The sequence below is a fragment of the Schistocerca nitens genome, chromosome 11 (assembly GCF_023898315.1).
Source record: "Schistocerca nitens isolate TAMUIC-IGC-003100 chromosome 11, iqSchNite1.1, whole genome shotgun sequence".
NCBI classification, from domain to species: Eukaryota; Metazoa; Arthropoda; class Insecta; order Orthoptera; family Acrididae; genus Schistocerca; species Schistocerca nitens.
This window is the reverse complement of record NC_064624.1, coordinates 28,845,220-28,864,833: the sequence shown is the minus strand read 5'-3', so window position 1 is coordinate 28,864,833 and position 19,614 is coordinate 28,845,220. Positions and strand designations below refer to the sequence as shown.

Below are 19,614 nucleotides of genomic sequence, written 5' to 3'. Positions count from 1 at the left end.
TCAAGCTTCTGACATTCCACGCCCCGACTCGTAGAACGTTATCCTTTCGTTGATTATTCAATCTTTTTCTCATGGTAACCTCCCCCTTGGCAGTCCCCTCCCGGAGATCCGAATGGGGTTCTGTACAAATTGTGAATCCTTTCGCTCCCTGCATTTGACAACTGCCACCTTTATAATTTGAAAGAGAGTATTCCAGTCAACATTGTCAAAAGCATTCTCTAAGTCTACAAATGCTAGAAATGTCGGTTTGCCTTTCCTTAATCTGTCTTCTAAGATAAATCATAGGGTCATTATTACCTCACGTGTTCCAACATTTCTACGGAATCCAAACTAATCTTCTCAGAGGTTGGCATCTACCAGTTTTTCCATTCATCTGCAAACAATTCATGTTAGTATTCAGCAGCTGTGACTTACTAAACTGATAGTTTGGTAATTTTCACGCCTGTCAATACTTGCTTTCTTTGGGATTGCAGTTATTGTATTCTTCTTGAAGTCTGAGGGTACTTCACCTGTCTCATACATCTTGCCCACCAGATGGTAGAGTTTTGTCAAGGCTGGCTCTCCCAAGGCTGTCAGTAGTTCTAATGGATGTTGTCTACTCCCAGGACCTTGTTTCAACTTAGGTCTTTCAGGGCTCTGTCAGACTCTTCATGCAGTATCATATCTCGAATTTCATCCTCGTTTACATCCTCTTCCATTTCCATAATATTGCCTGCAAGAACATCGCCATTGTATAGACCCTCTATATACTTCTTTCACCTTTTTATGTTCCCTTCTTTGATTGGAACTTTTTCCAACTGAGTGGTTGATATTCTTACACGTGGTTCTCTTTTCTCCAAAGGTCCCTTCAGTATTCCAGTAGACAGTATCTATCTTACCTCTTGTCATACATGTCTCTACGTCCTTCAATTTGTCCTGTAGCCATACCTGCTTAGCCATTTAGCACTTCCTATCAATCTCATTTTTTAGACATTCATACTCTTTTTTGCCTGCTTCATTTACTGCATTTTTATAGTTTCTTCTTTCATCAATTAAATTCAGTATCTCTTGTGTTACCCAAGGATTTCTACTAGCCCTCACATTTTTACCTACTTGATCCTCTGCTGCCTTCACTATTTCATCTCGCAAAGCTACCCATTCGTGTTCTACTGTATTTCTTTCCCCCATTCTTGTCAATCGTTTCCTAATGCTCTTCCTGAAACTTTCTACAACCTGTGGTTCTGTCAGTTTATCCAGGTCCCATCTCCTTAAATTCCCACCTTTTTGCAGTTTTTTCCAGTTTTAATCTACAGTTCATAACCAATAGATAGTGGTCAGAGCCCACATCTGCCCCCTGGAAATGTCTTACAGTTTAAAACCTGGTTCCTAAATCTGTCTTGCCATTATATAATTCATCTGAATAGTTCTAGTGTCTCCAGGCCTCTTCCACGTGTACAACCTTCTGTCATGATTCCTATATCAATTGTTAGCTACACTGTGTGATCAAAAGTATCAGGACACCTGGCTGAAAATGACTTAAAAGTTCGTGGCACCCTCCATCGGTGATGCTGGAATTCCATAAGGTGTTGTCCCCCTGCGGGTCCAGGGGTTAGAATAGTCCTGAGGTATTCCTGCCTGTCGTATGATGCGACTAAAAGGAGCTTCACATGTTTCAGTCTTTATGTGACCTCCCCTGTAGGGTTTGACCTCCATTCTTCAAATTTTTCCCGAAGAGTGAGCCAATTGTGGAAGGGTGCTTTACAAGGTGCATCGTGTCCATTGTGCATTGTAACTTTTAGCCCACTTTCTCATCATTGCATTGCAGTCCTGCCCATTCTCCATCTCTTGGGCGAAGCCACCTTCCTCGGTATATTTTCCACTGTACACTGTGCAGTGTCAATTTCTGTGTTGATGATGACCATGGACTTCTTTGCACCTGATATCCAACACAGTACCTAGTCCGTTGTGGTGGGGCTGCCATGTATCCTATTGGTTGTAGCCCCCTGACCACACAGTGCTAGCTCTGCTGATGCCTGCACCGTTAACTCCCCACGTATGCCAAGGGGTAGATGCCCATCCCCTGGGGCATCGGGACTCTCAGCAATGGCCATCCTGCCAGGTGGCCTTTGCTGCAGCTGGGTGGCACCTGTGGGGAGGGCCCCTGGACGGAGTGGATGGCATCAGTGTGGATGACACGTGATGAAGTCTAGTCCATCATCTGCTGCTGGTGGTGAAACACCAGTAGTCTCTAAGTGATCACGAGCTCAATTCAGTGCACAGAAGTACGGCCCCAAATCGTTCCCCTCCCTGGCCACACCACGGGAGGAACGTCAGGCTGAGGATGGCAACGGATCTTATTCGCCCCAGTACCTTGTATGTTTGAGAGCTGATGGGGAATCTTTCATGATAATGAAACCTATTTTTTGTTGAGCATTTAGAGGACAAGTTTGGGGAGGTGGAGGGCTTGTCCAAAATGAGATCTGGGTCAGTCTTGATCAAAACAGCATCCTCTGCCCAGTCACGCGAGTTTCTCACTTGTGAGAAGCTGGAGTATATTTCTGTAACCATCACGCCCCATAAGAACTTAAATATGGTCCAGGGTATCATATTTCACAGAGACTTTCTTTTGCAGTCCGACAATGAGCTGCGCGCCGGTTTAGAGTGACGAGGTGTACATTTTGTCTGTCATGTCCACTGGGGTCCGAAGGATAATCAGGTTGCCACCGGTACCTTCATCTTGGACTTTGAGGATGATGCATTGCCCGAGAAGGTCAAGGTGATGGTCTAAGAGTGTGATGTCAAGCCCTATATCTCTCCTCCGATGTGATGTTTTAAGTGCTGGAATTTCAGCCAGATTTCTTCCCACTCCCTGCGTCACATGCCGAGATTGCGGACGCTCATCACATCCCAATACTCCATATGCCCCGCCTCCCATCTGTGTCAACTGTGGAGAGCACCATTCACCTTGCTTGTCTGACTGCAGGATTCTCCAGAAAGGAAGGAAAATTATGGAGTAAAAGTTTCTGGACAGACTGACCTACACTAAGGCTAAAGGAAAATTTGAAAGTCTGCATCCTGTGCGTATGACATCATCTTACGCCACAGCTACAACAGTTGTGGCACCATCAGCTCCACCAACCCAGGTCACCTGTCAGAGCCAGAAGACTACACCTGCCCCCTTGATGGTGGGGGGCATTTCCTTTCCTGTTGCTCCTGCACCACCTACTTTGGAAGCAACACCCCCGCAACCATCGGGGACATCCATTCCCAATTCTAAGCCGGAGAAGCGTTAAGTCTCCTTCAGCTTCTCTCGCTAGGAAGGGGTCCCTTGGGTCAGTCCATTCCCAGGTTTTTTCTAGTGGGAAAGGTGACACTCATCAGTGGCTGAAGAGACCAAAAGCAGCTGGTTGTACGGCTTCATGCTCATACTCAGTCCCAGAGACTGAGCTAGTGAAGTCCTCCCAGCCAGGGAAACCAAAGGAGCAGCGAGAGAAATCCAAAAAGAAAAACTCCAAAAACCAAGGAAATTGCAGTGGCACCCACACCACCGCTACATACAAGCTCTGTAACTGATGATAAGGTGCAGATTTTGGCATCTGCTGAGGACCTAGATCTCGCCAGACCCTTAGACACAATGGATATAGACTGCTCAGGCAATAAATCGGTGGCAGCAGGTGACTGTGAGACGTAAACTGCCTCATTTAATGTTCCATGCTTTCCCAGTCTCACGATGTCATCCTCCAGTGGAATTGCGACAGTTTTTTCCACCGCCTGGCTGAGCTATAGCAACTGTTAAGCTTTACACCTGCTGTCTGCATTGCTCTCCAGGAAACCTGGTTCCCAGCAATGCAGACACCTGCCCTTCGTGGCTATAAGGGATATTACAGGAACCGTAGCAACTATAGTAGAGTGTCAGGTGGAGTTTGCGTTTATGTCCTAAACTCGGTCTGTAGTGGACATGTGCCCCTTCAAACCCTTCTTGAAGCTGTGGCTTTCAGAATAAGGAAGATGCAGGAAATAACTATATGCAATGTATATCTTCCTCCGGATGGTGCAGTATTCCTGAATGTATTAGCTGCACTGATTTATCAACTCCCTAAACCTTTCCCACTTCTGGGAGATTTTAATGCCAATACTGGCCGAGGCAGAGATGTCGAAACTTTACTGTCGCAATTCGACCTCTGCCTCTTATATACAGTGGCCGCCACACATTTCAGTATGGCTCATGGTAGTTACTCAGCCATCGATTTATTAATTTGCAACCCAGGACTTCTCCCATCTATCCACTTGAGAGCACATGATGACCTGCGTGATAGTGACCACTTCCCCATCTTCCTGTCACTCTGTCCCAGCATCAGGCACACGGACGCCGGCCCAGATGGGCTTTGAACAAGGCGGACTGGGGAACTTCCACCTCTGCTTTCACTGCTAAATCTCCCCCACACGTTAACATCAATGTGATGGTGACTAGGAATTGTTTCTGCCGCAAAAAAACGCGATACCTCGCTCTTTAGGGTGCCAGAGGCCTATGGCAGTCCCTTGGTGGTCGCTGGAAGTTGCTGAAGCAATTAAGGAGTGTCGGTGAGCTCTACAGCGGTATAAGTGGCACCCTTCCCTGGAGCACCTCATAGCCTTTAAATGGCTCTGTGCCCATGTTTACTACCTTATCAAACAATGGAAGAAGTGTGGGGAGAGATACATCTCCACCATTGGGTGCCACACATCACCTTCCCAAGTCTGGGCAAAGATGAAATGTGTTTTCGGGTACCAGGCCCCAACAGCTGTCCATGATGTTACCATAAATGGTGAGTTTTGTATCAACGCAAATGCGATTGCCGGGCACTTTGCTCGAGCCTCTGCATCGGAGAATTACCCCCCAGCCTTTCGCACACTCAAACGGCGGCTGGAAGGGAACATCCTCTCATTCACTACACGCTGCAGTGAATCCTATAACGCCCCATTTACAGAGTGGGAGCTCGTCAGTGCCCTTGCACATTTCCCGGACACAGCTCCTGGGCCTGATCGCATCCACATCATAATGATTAAACATCTGTCATCTGACTACAAGTGACATCTTCTTGTCATCTTCAACCGGATCTGGTGCAATGGCGTCTTTCCATCACAGTGGTGGGAGAGCACCATCATTCTGATGCTGAAACCCAGTAAAAATCCGCTTGATGTGGATAACTATTGGCCCATCAGCCTCACCAACGTTCTTTGTAAGCTGTTGGAACATATGGTATGTCGGCGGTTGGTTTGGGTCCTGGAGTCATGGGACTTGCTGCCTCAAGGTCAGAGCGGCTTCCGCCAGGGTCACTCTACCACTGATAATCTTTTGTCCATTGAATATGCTATCTGAACAGCCTTTTCCAGATGGCAACACCTGATTGCTGTCTTTTTTTGACTTACGTAAAGCATACGACATGACTTGATGACCTTATATCCTTGCTGCAGTGTACGAGTGGGGTCTCCAGGGACCACTCCCAATTTTTATCCAAAACTTACTGTTGCTCGATGCTTTCCATGTCCAAGTTGGTGACTCCCATAGTTCCATCAATACCCAGGAGAATGGAGTCCTGCAAGAGTGTCCCCCTATTTTTAGTGGCCATTAACGGTCTAGCAGCAGCTGCTGGGTCCTCTGTCTCACCTTCTCTGTATGCAGACAACTTCTGCATTTCGTACTGCTGCTCCAGTACTGTTGTTGCTGAGCGACACCTCCAGGGAGCTATCCACAAGGCGCAGTCATGGGCTCTAGTCCACAGCATCCAGTTTTCAGCCGCAAAGTTGTGTCTCATGCACTTCTGTCGGTGTCGTACCTTTCACCCAGAACCCGCACTTTACCTTAATGACGATCCACTTATTGTAGTGGAGATATATCAGTCCCTAGCACTGGTTTTCGACACTCAATTGACTTGGCTCTCTCATCTTCGTCAGCTTAAGCAGAAGTGCTGGTAGCACCTCAATCTTCTTTGTTGCCTGAGCAACACCAATTGGGGTGCAGAACACTGTATGCTGCTGCAGCTCTACAGAGACCTTGTACAAACCCAAATTGACTATGGGAGTGTGGTTTATGGTTTGGCAGTGCCTTCAGCATTGCATTTACTCGACCCTGCGCACCACTGTGGGGTTCGATTAGCGATAGGAGCTTTTAGGACGAGTCCGGTGACCAGCGTACTGGAGGAGGCTGGTGTCCCTCCACTACAGATCAGACATGTGCAACTACTCGCCAGTTACGCAGCACACATTCATAATTCCCCTGAGCATCCGAATTACCATCTCCATTTCCTGCCTGCAGCAGTCCATCTCCTGCATCGACGGCCCAGATCGGGGCTAACGATTGCGGTTCACGTGCGGTCCCTTCTCACCGAACTGGAGTCCTTCCCTTTACCACCTCTACTTGCGGTCCGTTCACGTACACCTCCGTGGTGTACGCCTTGGCCGAGCTTCGTCTGGACCTTTTGCATGGCCCTAAGGGCTCGGTTAACACCACTGCTCTCCGCTGCCACTTCTTCCCATTTCTTGTGTTCTGGGGCTCTGTAGTGGTTTACACTGATGACTCAATGGCTGATGGTCACGTAGGCTTTGCATATGTTCATGGAGGAAATATTGAGCAGCACTCTTTGCCAGTGGGCTGCAGTGTTTTCACTACACTAAGCATGGCTTAGTTTGGCATTTACCGGCGTGATGTGTGGCTTGTCAGCAGCTGCTCAACCATGAAATCCAAGTTTTCTCACCTCTCGCATAACTGTCGCAGTACTTGCAGTGGATCCTGATGCAGTTTGGAATTCCTGTGTGATGGTCTGGAAAGATGTCTGAGTCATTTTTCCTGTGTACTGACTCATTGAGCAGCCTACAGGCTATCGACCAGTGCTACCCTTGCCACCCTCTGGTAGTGTCCATTCAGGAGTCCATCTATGCCCTGGAACAGTCCTGCAGTTCGTGGTGTTTGTGTGGACCCCAGGACATGTCGGAAGTCCCGGCAACGAACTTGTCGACAGGCTGGCCAAACAGGCGATGCGGAAACCGCTTCTGGAGATAGGCATCTCCAAATCTGACCTGCGGTTTGTCTTACACTGCAGGGTTTTCCAGCTTTTGGAGACAGAATGGCATAACAGCACGCACAACAAACTGCTGTCATTAAGGAGTCTATGAATGTGAGGAAGTCTTCCATGCAGGTCTCTCGCAGGCAATCAGTTGTCCTCTGCCGGCTCCGCATTGGCGATCGGGGCTAACGCATGGTTACCTACTTCGTCGCGAGAACCCACCTCAGTGTCACTGTGGCTCGCAAATGACAGTCGTCCACGTCTTGCTGGACTGCTCACTTTGCAGCAGACTTTTAACTTTCCCAGCACCCTGCCTTCAGTGTTAGGCGACAATGCCTCCACAGCAGCTTTAGTTTACATTTTATCTGTGAGAGTGGGTTTTATACTGCTCTGTAGGTTTTAGCATGTTCTTTGTCCCTCCATATCCTCCACCCTAGTGCTTTTAGGATGGAGGTTTTAATGTGTTGCAGAGTGGCTGGCTTTCCCTTTTTATTCTTGTGGTTGGCCAGCCACTGTAATCTTCTTTCATGTTTTACTCCCTTCTGTTTCTAGTGTCTCTTTGTTGTTTTCTTGTCCTCTTTTCTTCCTTTTAGTATTCGTTGCCTTCCTTTCGTTCTTGTGGCTTTTCCTTTCTTTCCGTTTTGTGTTAATATGTTTCGTCCATTTTATTCTCACCCTTGTGGCATTATTTTCTTAGGAACAAGGGAGGGATGACATAGTTTGGTCCATTCTCCCACCTTTAAACCAACCATACAGTGTTGGCCCACCCTTAACTTTGATGACAGCTTCCACTCTCACAGGCATATATTAAATCAGGTCCTGGAAGGTTTCTTGGAAAATAGCCGCACATTTTTCACAGAGTGCTGCACTGGGGAGGGTCATGAAGTTGGTGTTCCAAAACATCCCAAAGGTGTTATATAGGCTTCAGGTCAGGACTCTCTGCAGGCCAGTCCATTGCAGGGATGTTACTGTCATGTAACCACTCTGCCACATGACCTGCATCATGAACAGGCCGTGTCAAAAGTTGAAATCACCATCCCCGAATTGCTCTCCAACAGTGGGAAGCAAGAAGGGCCTAAAAACATCAATGTAGGCCTATGGGGTAACAGTTCCACACAAAACAACAAGGTGTGCAAGCCCCTTCCATGAAAAACATGACCAAAACATAACAGCACCGTTTCTGAATTTTACTATCGGAACTACACACACTGGCAGATAACACTCACCAGGCATTTGCCATACCCACGCCATGCCGTCAGATTGTCACATTGTGTGCCGTGATTCGTCACTTCACACAATGTTTTCCACTGTCCAATTACACAATGTTTGTGCTCCTTACACTAAGCATGGCTTAGTTTGGCATTTACCGGCGTGATGTGTGGCTTGTCAGCAGCTGCTCAACCATGAAATCAAAGTTTTCTCACCTCTCGCATAACTGTCGCAGTAGGCAGTGGATCCTGATGCAGTTTGGAATTCCTGTGTGATGGTCTGGAAAGATGTCTGCCTATTGCACATTACGACCCTCTTCAACTGTCAGCAGTATATGTCAATCATCAGATGAGATCAGCCTGTATGCTTTTGTGCTGTATGTGTCCCTTCACATTTATACTTCACTGTCACATTGGAATCAGCGGACCTAGGGGTGTTTAGCAGTGTGGAAGTCTTTGTACAGACGTATGACACAAGTGACACACAATCACCTGACCATGTTCGAAGTCAGAGTTCCACAGAGCACCCCATTCTGCTCTCTCACGATGTCTAATGACTACTGAGGTTGGTGATACGGAGTACCTGGCAGTAGGTGGCAGCACAATGCCAATATGAAAAACTTGTGTTTTTGGGAGTGTTCGGATACATTTGAGCACCTAGTGTATGATGAAGTTAAGCTCTGTGCAAAATTCTACCAGACGGCTTCCTCTTTCATTCCTTACCCACATTCTGTATTCACCTACCACTTTTCCTTCTCTTCCTTTTCCTACTATCGAATTCCACTCCCACTATGACTATTAAATTTTTGTCTCCCTTCACTATCTGAATAACTTCTTTTATCTCATCATACATTCCTCCAATCTCTTCATTATCTGCCCAGCTAGTTTGTGTATAAACTTGAACTACTAGGCATGGGCTAAATGTCTATCTTTGCTACAATAATGCATTCACTATACTGTTTGTAGTAGTTCTTCTGCATTCCTATTTTTTTTTTCATTATTAAACCTACTATTCCATTACCCCTATTCAATTTAGTATTTATAATCCTGTATTCACCTTACCAGAAGTCTTGTTCTTTGTGCCATTGAACTTCAGTAATTGTCACTATATCTAGCTTTAACCTATCCATATATCTTTTTAAATTTTCTAACCTCTCTGCCCGATTAAGGGATCTGATATTCCATGCTCCGTAGAACGCCAGTTTTCTTTCTCCTGATAATGTCATTGTCCTGAGCTATCCCCACCTGGAGATCTGAACGGGGGATTATTTTACCTCTGGAATATTTTACCCAAGAGGATGCCATCATCATTTAACCACACAGTAAAGCTGCATTCCCTCCTGAAAAATTACAGCTGTAGTTTCTCCTTGATTTCATCTGTTTGCAGTATCAGCAAAGTAAGGCTGTTTCAGTTACAAGGCCAGATCAGTCATTCATCCTGACAGTTGCCCCAGAAACTACTGTAAAAGCTACAGCCCCTCTTTAGGAACCACATCTTTGTCTGGCCTCTAAACAGATACCCTTCTGTTGTGGTTGCATCTACAGAATGGCTATCTGTATCGCTGAGGCACGCAAGCCTCCCTACCAGTGGCAAGGTCCATGGTTCATGTTAGGTTGACCCCTTCATGACAATCATATTTCCCACTGGCAGTGGCATTTTTCATCAAAATAATGCACCATTTCACAAGGCCATGAGTGTGATAGAACAGTTCTAGGAAGACAGTAGTGAGTTCCAATTGATGTGATGGCCACCGAACTTGCCAGCTCTGAACCTTGTTGAACACGTCTGGGATGTGATTTAACATAACATCAGAGATCATCTCCCCTTCCAGAATCTATGGGAATCAGATGACCTGAGTGTACAGACGTGGTGCCAACTTCCTCCAGTGATCTACCAAGGACTCATTGCTTCCATGCCACAATGTCTCCCTGCTGGTATCTGTTCCAGAGGTGGACATACCAGCTTTTAGATGGGTGATCATAATATCGGGGCTGATCAAATAATGGCAGTTACCATTATTGAAAGAAGAATGTTTTATCATAGTGATGGTGTTAATGATAGTGGCACATTAAGTTCGGCCAAACAGCACACGCTGCCAACGAGTCATGCATGGCTCACCCTCCAGTCCAGCTCCAAGACACCTACTGCCTGTGAGATCCACTGCCATTCCTTGCCACCCAGTGTGGCTCCAAAATGCCCACTGGGTCCACAACACCCACTGGCACCACGAGCTCTGAGTTGTGAGAAGTGATATCCGCCAGGCACGTGGGGCTGGAATTCAAAGAGGGAGCCCTCTATGGCTCAACCTCCCCCACCAAACCAGAATCCCCCTTCCCCATCACTAAGGGGCCATTTACATCTGAATCTCCTTGACCTGGGTAATGTGCATGTGTGTTGCTTTACTCATGTATAAATTCAAAACCGATACCAGCAGATGGCTAGCCTGTGGTGGACAGTTTTGATATTATGCCTAGCCTGGCTCCAATTGTGCTGTATTACTGTTAGGGTGACTTGTTCTAGAAGCAAATCATTGATTGACCACAGGTTGACAAGAGGAGAATTGACTGGATGTGCTAGCACAAGGGATACTGGAGCAGCCTCCAGGGACATGGGTTGTGCAGTGTTAAAGACAAAATTGAGCCATGATACTGACATGTCCCACTTTGTCTGAGCCTTGTTGTGAAAGGTAAGAACAGCCTCCAACTTGCAGTTCACCTAGTCAGCAAAATGTGCAGGTAATAAGGATTTGTGGTCACATCCTGAAGTCCTTTATCAAAGCAGAATCTCACGAATAGCTGGGAAACAAAAGCAGTAGAATTATTGCTAATAAGCATTCTGGGTGGCCCATAAAGAGAAAAAAAATCGTAACAAATGCTGGATAGTTAACAGGATGGTCACTCTGCTCGGAATGAGTAAAAAAAAATTAAGAGGTGCCCAATATCTGCACCCATTAGAGGAAGCGGACCTGTATAACCAACAAAAAATTTTTGCATCAGGCATTCCTCATGGGTAGACTCTAAAAGCCCCTTGAGGGAATTCGGGTTGGACTCCGCTCCCTTACAGCTCTCACACTCCCCCACCAACCTCTGGACGTGCTTATACAGGGAGGACCAGGGGATGTGTTGTATGATCTTGACAACAGTTTTATAAATGCACAAATGACTGCGTAAGAGGGTGTTATGGAAGTAATGAGCCAAAATATAACTGAGAGTTTGATTGAGCCTCTAAACAGAATTCCCAGTGTTCAAAATAAAATCTGAATTTCACAAGAGCAAACAGAACCACCAAGGCTTCCCATTCATACATAGAATATTTCATCTCCACAGGTGAAAGTTTCCAAGGTGCATAGGCTATAGGCCATCAACCTGCCACACACCCCCTCCCATTCTGTCCTGCAGGAGGACAGCTGCCACTTTCTACTCCAGAAGCATTAGAGGTGTCCGTCTGCAAGAAGAACAGGAGCTCAAAATTGGGTGTGGCTAATACTAGTGGGTTATTAAGCGCCACCTTAATGGCTTCAGAATATTCCTGATGACTTTCATCCCATTTGAAATTTCTTAAATCATTAAGGCATGCCACTAATTTAGTAAAATTGGGCACAAACTTGTGAAAAATATTTTCTATGCCTATGAGCCATGCCATACCTTCCTTATTTCTAGAAGCTGGGAATTTTCGCAAATCACTAGTATGCTTCTGGTCAATTCTAATGCAATCAGTGGAACTAAGATGTCCCGAGGATGAAACCTGTGTGCCAGTGTTATTTTAGATGGTTTCACAGAAAGTCCCACCTCCCTCTGGTAAACCAGGACTGCCTCAGGATGTTGCAGGTGTTCAGACAGACCAGCACTGTAAATAACCCTGTCATCTAGGTAATTATACACTCATTTGAACTTGAAATCACCCAAAATGCAATCTAGAAGGCAAGACAGAATGGCAACTGCCACTGACAAACCAAACCCTGTTAAAATTGTAGAGGTTCCAGTCTGTACAGAAGGCAGTAATATACTTGGAATCTTCTGTTAACATGATCTGATAATATGCGAGATTGAGATTCAGGACAGTAAAATACTGAGCCCGACTGAACCAAGTAAAAGAATTATGCAGATTGGGAAGTGGCACAGATTCCAAAACTACGTTCTCGTTAACTGCACGATAACCCACAACAGGATGAAACACCCCGCTGCTGCCCATAGATGCTGAGAATATGGTAGAAGCATAGGCTGAGGTTGAGGACCTGATGACCCCATTGAACAACACATTATTAATCAAAGCACATATACATTTCATCTTTGATGGAGAAAGCCTGTAAATATCCTGCCTCTCTGGAATGTCATTTGTATGGCAAATCTTGTACTGGATATTGGTGACGTCCAATCTGTTAGTTAACATCTGCGGTAAACATCAAGAACTTCCAGTACCAGCTTCACCTCTACTGGGCCAAGGTGACTGAGCTCAAATGGCGAACATTGCGGTAACACACTATGAATTCCTGTGGCAACTTGACAGGAGCACAAAATGAATTTTTCAGCTGGGTTAAATTTAAAAGAAACAACCCTGCCTTGGCTATATAACCCCAACACACACCCAAATTAAGTTCACTGAAAGATTTTTAATTACTATCCATTTCACTGGCCAAGAAAATTTTCCAATACTCAGTTTTGCCAATCAGAAGCAACATCTGCCCAGTGAGAGCTTGACATTGGGAGGATGGATGCAAACAAGGCAATTCACAGGTGTGGCGGAACTCCAAATACCACAGATAATCTAAATGAGAAACTGAACTACCAGAGTTGAGGAGGGTGCACACCGTTTCCTGGTTAAGTTGTACCCAAAGGTAAGGCAGGGGTTTCCCTACCTTGGACTTGACAATGAGACAGCACTTTGGTAGTAAAACACTACCCTGCCTCTTCCATTCTTTGTGACATCAGCTGTTTGACTCTCCTTCCATGGAACTGGACATTGCCATACAAAATGCCCCACTTTGTTACTCCTGAAACACATGCTACGTTTGTTCCTTACAGGTGGTCCCCTTTTAAATTGCCTGGAATCTTGATCCCCATATCAATAATGACACTTAAACCCCCATCACTTTTGGTCCGTGAAACTCAGGCTTCAATAGAGGACACCAAAGCCTCTAATTCAGTAAAAGATGTGCATTTATTGTGACTCGTAATTCCAACGCTAGAATGGCCATATACATTCCTCTATGTACCTAGGAAAAGGTTCATGAGGAAACTGCACTCACCAAAAATGTTCATGCTTGAGCAGCCTCTTAATAAGTGGTGACAATTTCAGCCCAATAATTGATTTCCACAACTCCCTCGATGTTGCACTTTCATGTAAAATTTGACTAAAAACATGGCTTAACACAGGGGATACAGTGCCTGAACAACAACATTATTGGAGATAGCCAAAGTGTCAGTATGAAACATAAATATGAGCATGATCCATAGGATGGATTTCACCTGTCTTTAAATTCTAAATTGAAAGTTCCATTATAGCTTGAAGCAGTATTATTATTTGGTAAGGTAATTTCCCTAATGAATTCCCTTTGGTCCTTAAAGGTGTCTGTAGCATTCCTACTAGTTCCGGCAGTTATCTGTTGGTGGGAGAATCTTGTTCACCACCTATTGCTCCTAATTTGTCTAAATAAAGGTGGCTGACCCTACTTTGCAAGTCATGCACCTACCCCTGTAACTGCAGAGCTAATCTAACCTGCTCAGAATAGAGATTACATTGTGGAATATCCCACAAGCACTTATTCCAATGGATTAGTTGTGCCTGAATTGTATGTATTTGCTTATGGTGGGGCTTGCTCCTTTCTAAACACTTTACGCTCTGACACAAGGTTGTCATGGCCAGAGCTTAGTCAGCTTGTGCAACACCGATCTCCCCGATGCAGTTGGTACTAACCACCAAGGGGTTGTCCACACCGACATGCAGATGAGCCTCAAGTTCGGGAACACTGCCCTTACATGGAAGCTGACACACTTTCAATTCATAAATAAACTGTTGCTTCTTCAGTAAGGACAAGCTGGGACGGTCATGAGACCCCATGTTCAGCAGTGGATACCTACAAACACGCACATCATGGTGCAGCTTCTGTTACCAACCAAACATCCAGCAGGAAAAGGGGAAATTAAGTGGAAGGACTGGAGCGATTGGGGTTCACATGAGTCACCATTGTTTATTAAAATGTATTTATTTAAGAAAAATTACTAAAATCAGATGCATTAGCAGGATTACAAACAACACTCTGAACTTTTCAGATGTAAGACATTACACACTTTAGTTTAATGACAATTTAAATAAGACAATAGTGTATCTGACACCAATCCTTAGATTTTATATTCAAAATTTCCACTTCCACAAACTGCAACTCTGAAAATGCTTCAACAAATGAAGAAATAATTATGTGGAAACAGATGGCTCTGTAAGACAACACAGAAGCATAACTCATCTCAAAGGTTAAAACTGAATAGGTATACTGGAAGACAGAGTAATTTACAGCTGCCCCAGGACCACTAGAAAAAGGAATTTCTTAAGGTAAACCTCCACGGGCATGTACATAATTTAATAAAGTAAACAGGTGCATTGATTGCTAGAGCTGCCTTCAGGCAGTCAGAGAAAGTTTCTTTAAATCTTGCCCCAATGAGCTGTTAAGTAATTAATAAGAGAATGAGTGTGCACAGATTGATATATAGCTGGCTTCAGACACAGTGAAAATGCTATTAAGGTGTACCGTAGATAATGTGTAAGTGATTCAGTAAGTGAATGTGCATGCATAGCAGCTCAAGAATGCCGTTTAAAAAAGTAGAACCTGTAATTAGTACTCAGAACAAACTTGTAGCAATAAATGAATAAAAGGCGAGAAGATGTCACCCCATGACAACTTCAAAATAACAAACAGTTCAATAGTAACACTAGATGGTTTTACACACTTACGCTTTTTCCAGTCCGTGAACCTCAAATGTGCCAGTTAGTTACCAACAGGCTATATTTTCACAAGTCTGGACGACATGTGAATAGGACATGGGTGATTCACATAGAGCCGATCAGCATGTGGCCATCCTAACAAGGCTCAACACTGTGTATAAGAAGAGCACTCGACCCAGCAAACCGCCGAACATCAAAATGTGCAAAATTTTAATACAAATTTCAAACAGTAATTTACATAACTTGAGTGAAGGCAGGCGGGGTAGCTGGCAGTGGTGCATTTCATGAAGCTGATGTACAGAGGCAATGTTCACACCCACCATATGATGAGTACCCACTGAGTTCAGGTCCAAGACAACCAAAGCATGCCACAACAGTTGAAAATTGGAATGGCTTAAGGGAGCTTCTAAATTCCACTGTCATTCTCACTCAATACAACCACATGACCACAGTACTTGTACAGATCAATGGACTCTCCAGATGATTCTCATCAAAAACTTGGTCTAAGGCTAAACATGGTCGCACTTTAAACTGTGTTCAGGATTACCAGATCATCGAATCCACTGTTGAACATGGGGAATTGAATAGTAATAACAAGCTTGTTTGGTTGCTAGACATTACCGTAACCTCTTCCAAGGCAATTCCACAAGGTATTAAGTCGAGCAACACAACCCAAATCAGGCAGTCTTTCAGATGAGAAAGCTCCTTGCATAATGTGACTTCCACAGAGAAGAACCAACAGCAAATACAGATAGCCAAGACGACACCAATGTTCAGTCTTTTGCCAACACCTGTGCCTGCAACTATTAACTCGACAGAACTTTTAAAGGGCTACCAGTCACTCCATTCTATCAATTTCGGCTGAATGGCAAATACTGTCGACGTACCCTGTGTGGCTCTACCATGCCCCGTGGTGCCACAAGCTCCTAGCAGAAGAAGTGACATACACGAGGTGTGGGGAGGAATTCAAAGAGGGAGCATACCATGGCTCACGTGGTAATAACAATAAAATCATTGTTATCATTATTTGTACTAGTATATTAGTATTATTGTTGGCAGTTAATGCAAAGATCAATTAATAACATGTATTCTTTCATTCTTCTGCCCAGCATCTCTCTTCAAGGTATTCTTTTTCTGCATTCACCATGTTGCTTCATTATTTCATTGACACACTCTTTCTGAAAGTTAAGTGGTCTGCTGTATGTGTATCAATAAGGTGATTTTCCATCAAAAACTGTTCTTTGGCTGCTAATTATCTAACATTCTCAACAGATGCGTATACTAGTTTAATGATTTCCTTCTATGCTATCACAGTTTCATTTGTCCTCATTTCAGAACTTACTTCAACATTATGGGATTTTCTGTCTTGATATGCTGGTTGTGCTCCATAAATAATCTTTCCAGAACTTTGTCACCTTTTGAGATCAGCAAGTAAGACCCATAGTTCTGATCCATAGAATAGAACTGGTTCAGCCTGTATCCTATACTGTCTTTTTGTACTGTTAGAAACCTGCTTGCCCTACCAAAAGGAATTCATGAAGTTAGAATAGTTGTAAGTAGTGTGGAAAGGTGTGTGTGTGTGTGTGTGTGTGTGTGTGTGTGTGTGTGTGTGTGTGTGTGTGCGGGGGGGGGGGGGTTTAATAATTTTAGTATAAATAAGCATTCAGTGAAGCAAAAGGTTTTGATTTAACTGTTCTAGACATGTTATGATTCTGATTGTAAAAGTAGTATGAGTGATGTGGCACTTGTCAGTCCAGTTTCTGGTAGTAGCTGTGTTATTTGATTTGGTTACACTACCATTATATGCATATGAAGATAACAAAGCTAGAAAATATGATTGAAGACAATAGCATAGGGAGAAGGCTGAAGTTGAAGATCATAATGAATTTTCAAAGGTGTTGTCATTAACTAGTTTTACAATTTTTTGCTGCCTCCCATTGAAATATACCATTGTGAACTCGCCACCCAGAATTTCGAACTTGGAGGAGAACACCTACCCAGAACTACTATTTAATTCTTAAGAAGTATGACAATTGGGCATTATGCATGTGATACATTTATATAATGTGGAAGGACTGTGACTGCTTAAATGTACTTACTACAGTTTGTTATTTTATACCACAGGGTCAGGTTTACCCATCCAGCATGAATGTAAAAGAAGAGTTGCAGGACAGTGCAATTAAAGAGGTAATTTTAGAATTTATATGACTGCATGTAATTAATCATTGCTGAGTTGTGGTGAAAATAATGTGATTGTTATCAGTATTAAGTGTATTCACTTTAGGAGTCCTGTTTTTACTTTAGGTTAAGGATGACAAGACTTACAGTATTATAGTATGCCCCAGATTGGAAATGAGGAAACAGGTAAAATGGAATGTTTTTACACTTTACCCCATATGGATTTAAGCACTATCTTTGAGCAGGTGAAGTAGTTTAGCTTGTGAGTTTGTAGAACTGCTTCTTGACATTATAAGCACAAATAAGAATTACATGAGATTGCATTGATGAAGTTATATGAAAATTGGTACCAAGTCCGAAGACTCAAGCTATGATTTCCTGTTGTAATGATCCCCCTGCGGGTTCGGGGGTTAGACTAGGCCCGCGGTATTCCTGCCTGTCGTAAGAGACGACTAAAAGGAGTCTCAAATGTTTCTGCCTTGTGTGATGGTCCCCTCTCGGGTTTGACCGCCATCTTTCTAAATTGTTCCGAAGAGCGAGCCAATTGGGGAAGGGCGCCTTACATGGTGCACTGTATCTGTTGTGCATTGAGACCTTTAGCCGGCTTTCTCGTCGTTGCAATGGTGTCCAGCTCGTTTTCCATCTCTTGGGCGAGGATACGTCCCTGGGTGCGATTACCACGCTGCACTGTGCAGTGTTGCTTTTCGCTGCGACGACGACCTCATACATTTTTGCACCTAAGATCCAGCACAGTAGCCAGTCCGTTGTGGTGGGGCCGCCATGTACCCTGTTGGTTGTAGCCCCCTGACAACACAGGGGTCGCTCTACTGATGGCTGCGCCGTTTACTTCCCATGTATGCCAAGGAGTAGATGCCCATCTCCCTGGGGCATCAGGACTCCCGGCAATGGCCATCCTGCCAGGTGGCCCTTGCTGTGGCTGGGTGGCACCCATGGGGAGGGCCCTTGGTCAGAGTAGGTGGCATCAGGGTGGATGACACACAATGAAGCGTGGCACATCATCTCTTGCTGGTGGCCAGCCACCAGCAGTCTCTAAGCGTTCGAGGGCTCATTTTAAAGGTAACGTTTATGACCCCAAATCGTTCCCATCCCTGGCCATACCATGGGAGGAACGAAAGGCAATGAATGACAGTGACACGTATTCGCCCAGATATCTCGTCTGCACCAGAGCTGATGGGGACTCCTTTGTATCCGTGAAGCCTCAGTTCTTTGTAGAGCATTTAGAGGACAAGTTTGGGGAGGTGGAGGGCTTGTCCAAAATGCGCTCTGGGTCAGTTTTGATAAAAACGGCATCCTCCGCCCAGTCACGCAGGTTACTTGCTTGTGACAAGTTGGGGGATGTTAACATTACCATCACACCACATAAGAGTTTAAATATGGGCCAGGGTGTTATTTTCCATAGGGACCTACTTTTGCAGTCTGATGACGAGCTGCGCGCCAACTTAGAGCGTAGAGGTGTTCATTTTGTCCGGCGCGTTCATCGGGGTCCGAGGGACAATCAGGTTGCTACCAGTGCCTTCATCTTGGCCTTCGAGGGTGATACATTACCGGAGAAGGTCAAGGTGATGGTCTACCGTTGTGACGTCAAGCCCTATATCCCTCCCCCGATGCGGTGCTTTAAGTGCTGGAAGTTCGGCCATATGTATTCCCGCTGCACTTCCAGCTTCACATCTCGAGATTGCGGACGCCCATCTCATCCCGATACTCCATGTGCTCCGTCTCCCATCTGTGGAGAGCCTCATTCACCTTGCTCGCCAGACTGCAGGATCTTACAGAAAGAACGCAAAATCATGGAATATAAGACCCTGGACCGACTGACTTACACTGAGGCTAAGCGGAAATTTTAACGGCTACATCCCGTGCGCATGATGGCATCTTATGCCTCAACTGTCACTCCTGCTCCAGCTTCTTTAGTTGCACCACAAACAGTCAGCTCTCAGAGTCAGAGGACCTCACCTGCCCACTTGACGATGGGGGCCCCTTCTCTCGCTGTTGCTCCCATACAATCTACCTCGGCAGCAGCACCCACTAAACCAACGGGGACACCAGTCCGCACTTCTAATCCGGAGAAGCGTAAGTCTTCTTTGGCTTCTCTCACTCGGAAGGGATCCCTTGGGTCACTCCCTTCCCTGGTTCCTACCAGCGGCACAGCAGACACCAACCAGTGGCTGAAGAAGCCACAGGTCACTGGTCGTCGAGCTTCGCGATCATCTTCAGTCCCAGAGACTGACTCAAACAAGCCCTCTCAACA

General features: G+C 45.1%; 1 protein-coding gene across 8 annotated transcripts in view; it reads left to right on the top strand.

Annotated features, from left to right (window-relative positions):
- Positions 1-19,614, top strand: part of LOC126213525 (zinc finger protein 729-like) — a 149,746-nt gene that overhangs the window by 8,998 nt on the left and 121,134 nt on the right. For 6 of the 8 annotated variants that reach the window (XM_049941365.1, XM_049941366.1, XM_049941363.1 and 3 more), the window contains exon 3: positions 17,292-17,354. In XM_049941365.1, the coding sequence (XP_049797322.1) occupies positions 17,292-17,354 (63 nt within the window). Of the gene's footprint in view, positions 1-17,290; positions 17,355-19,614 lie in introns of those variants that run through there. The other 2 variants (XM_049941367.1, XM_049941368.1) reach the window with 2 other exon arrangements.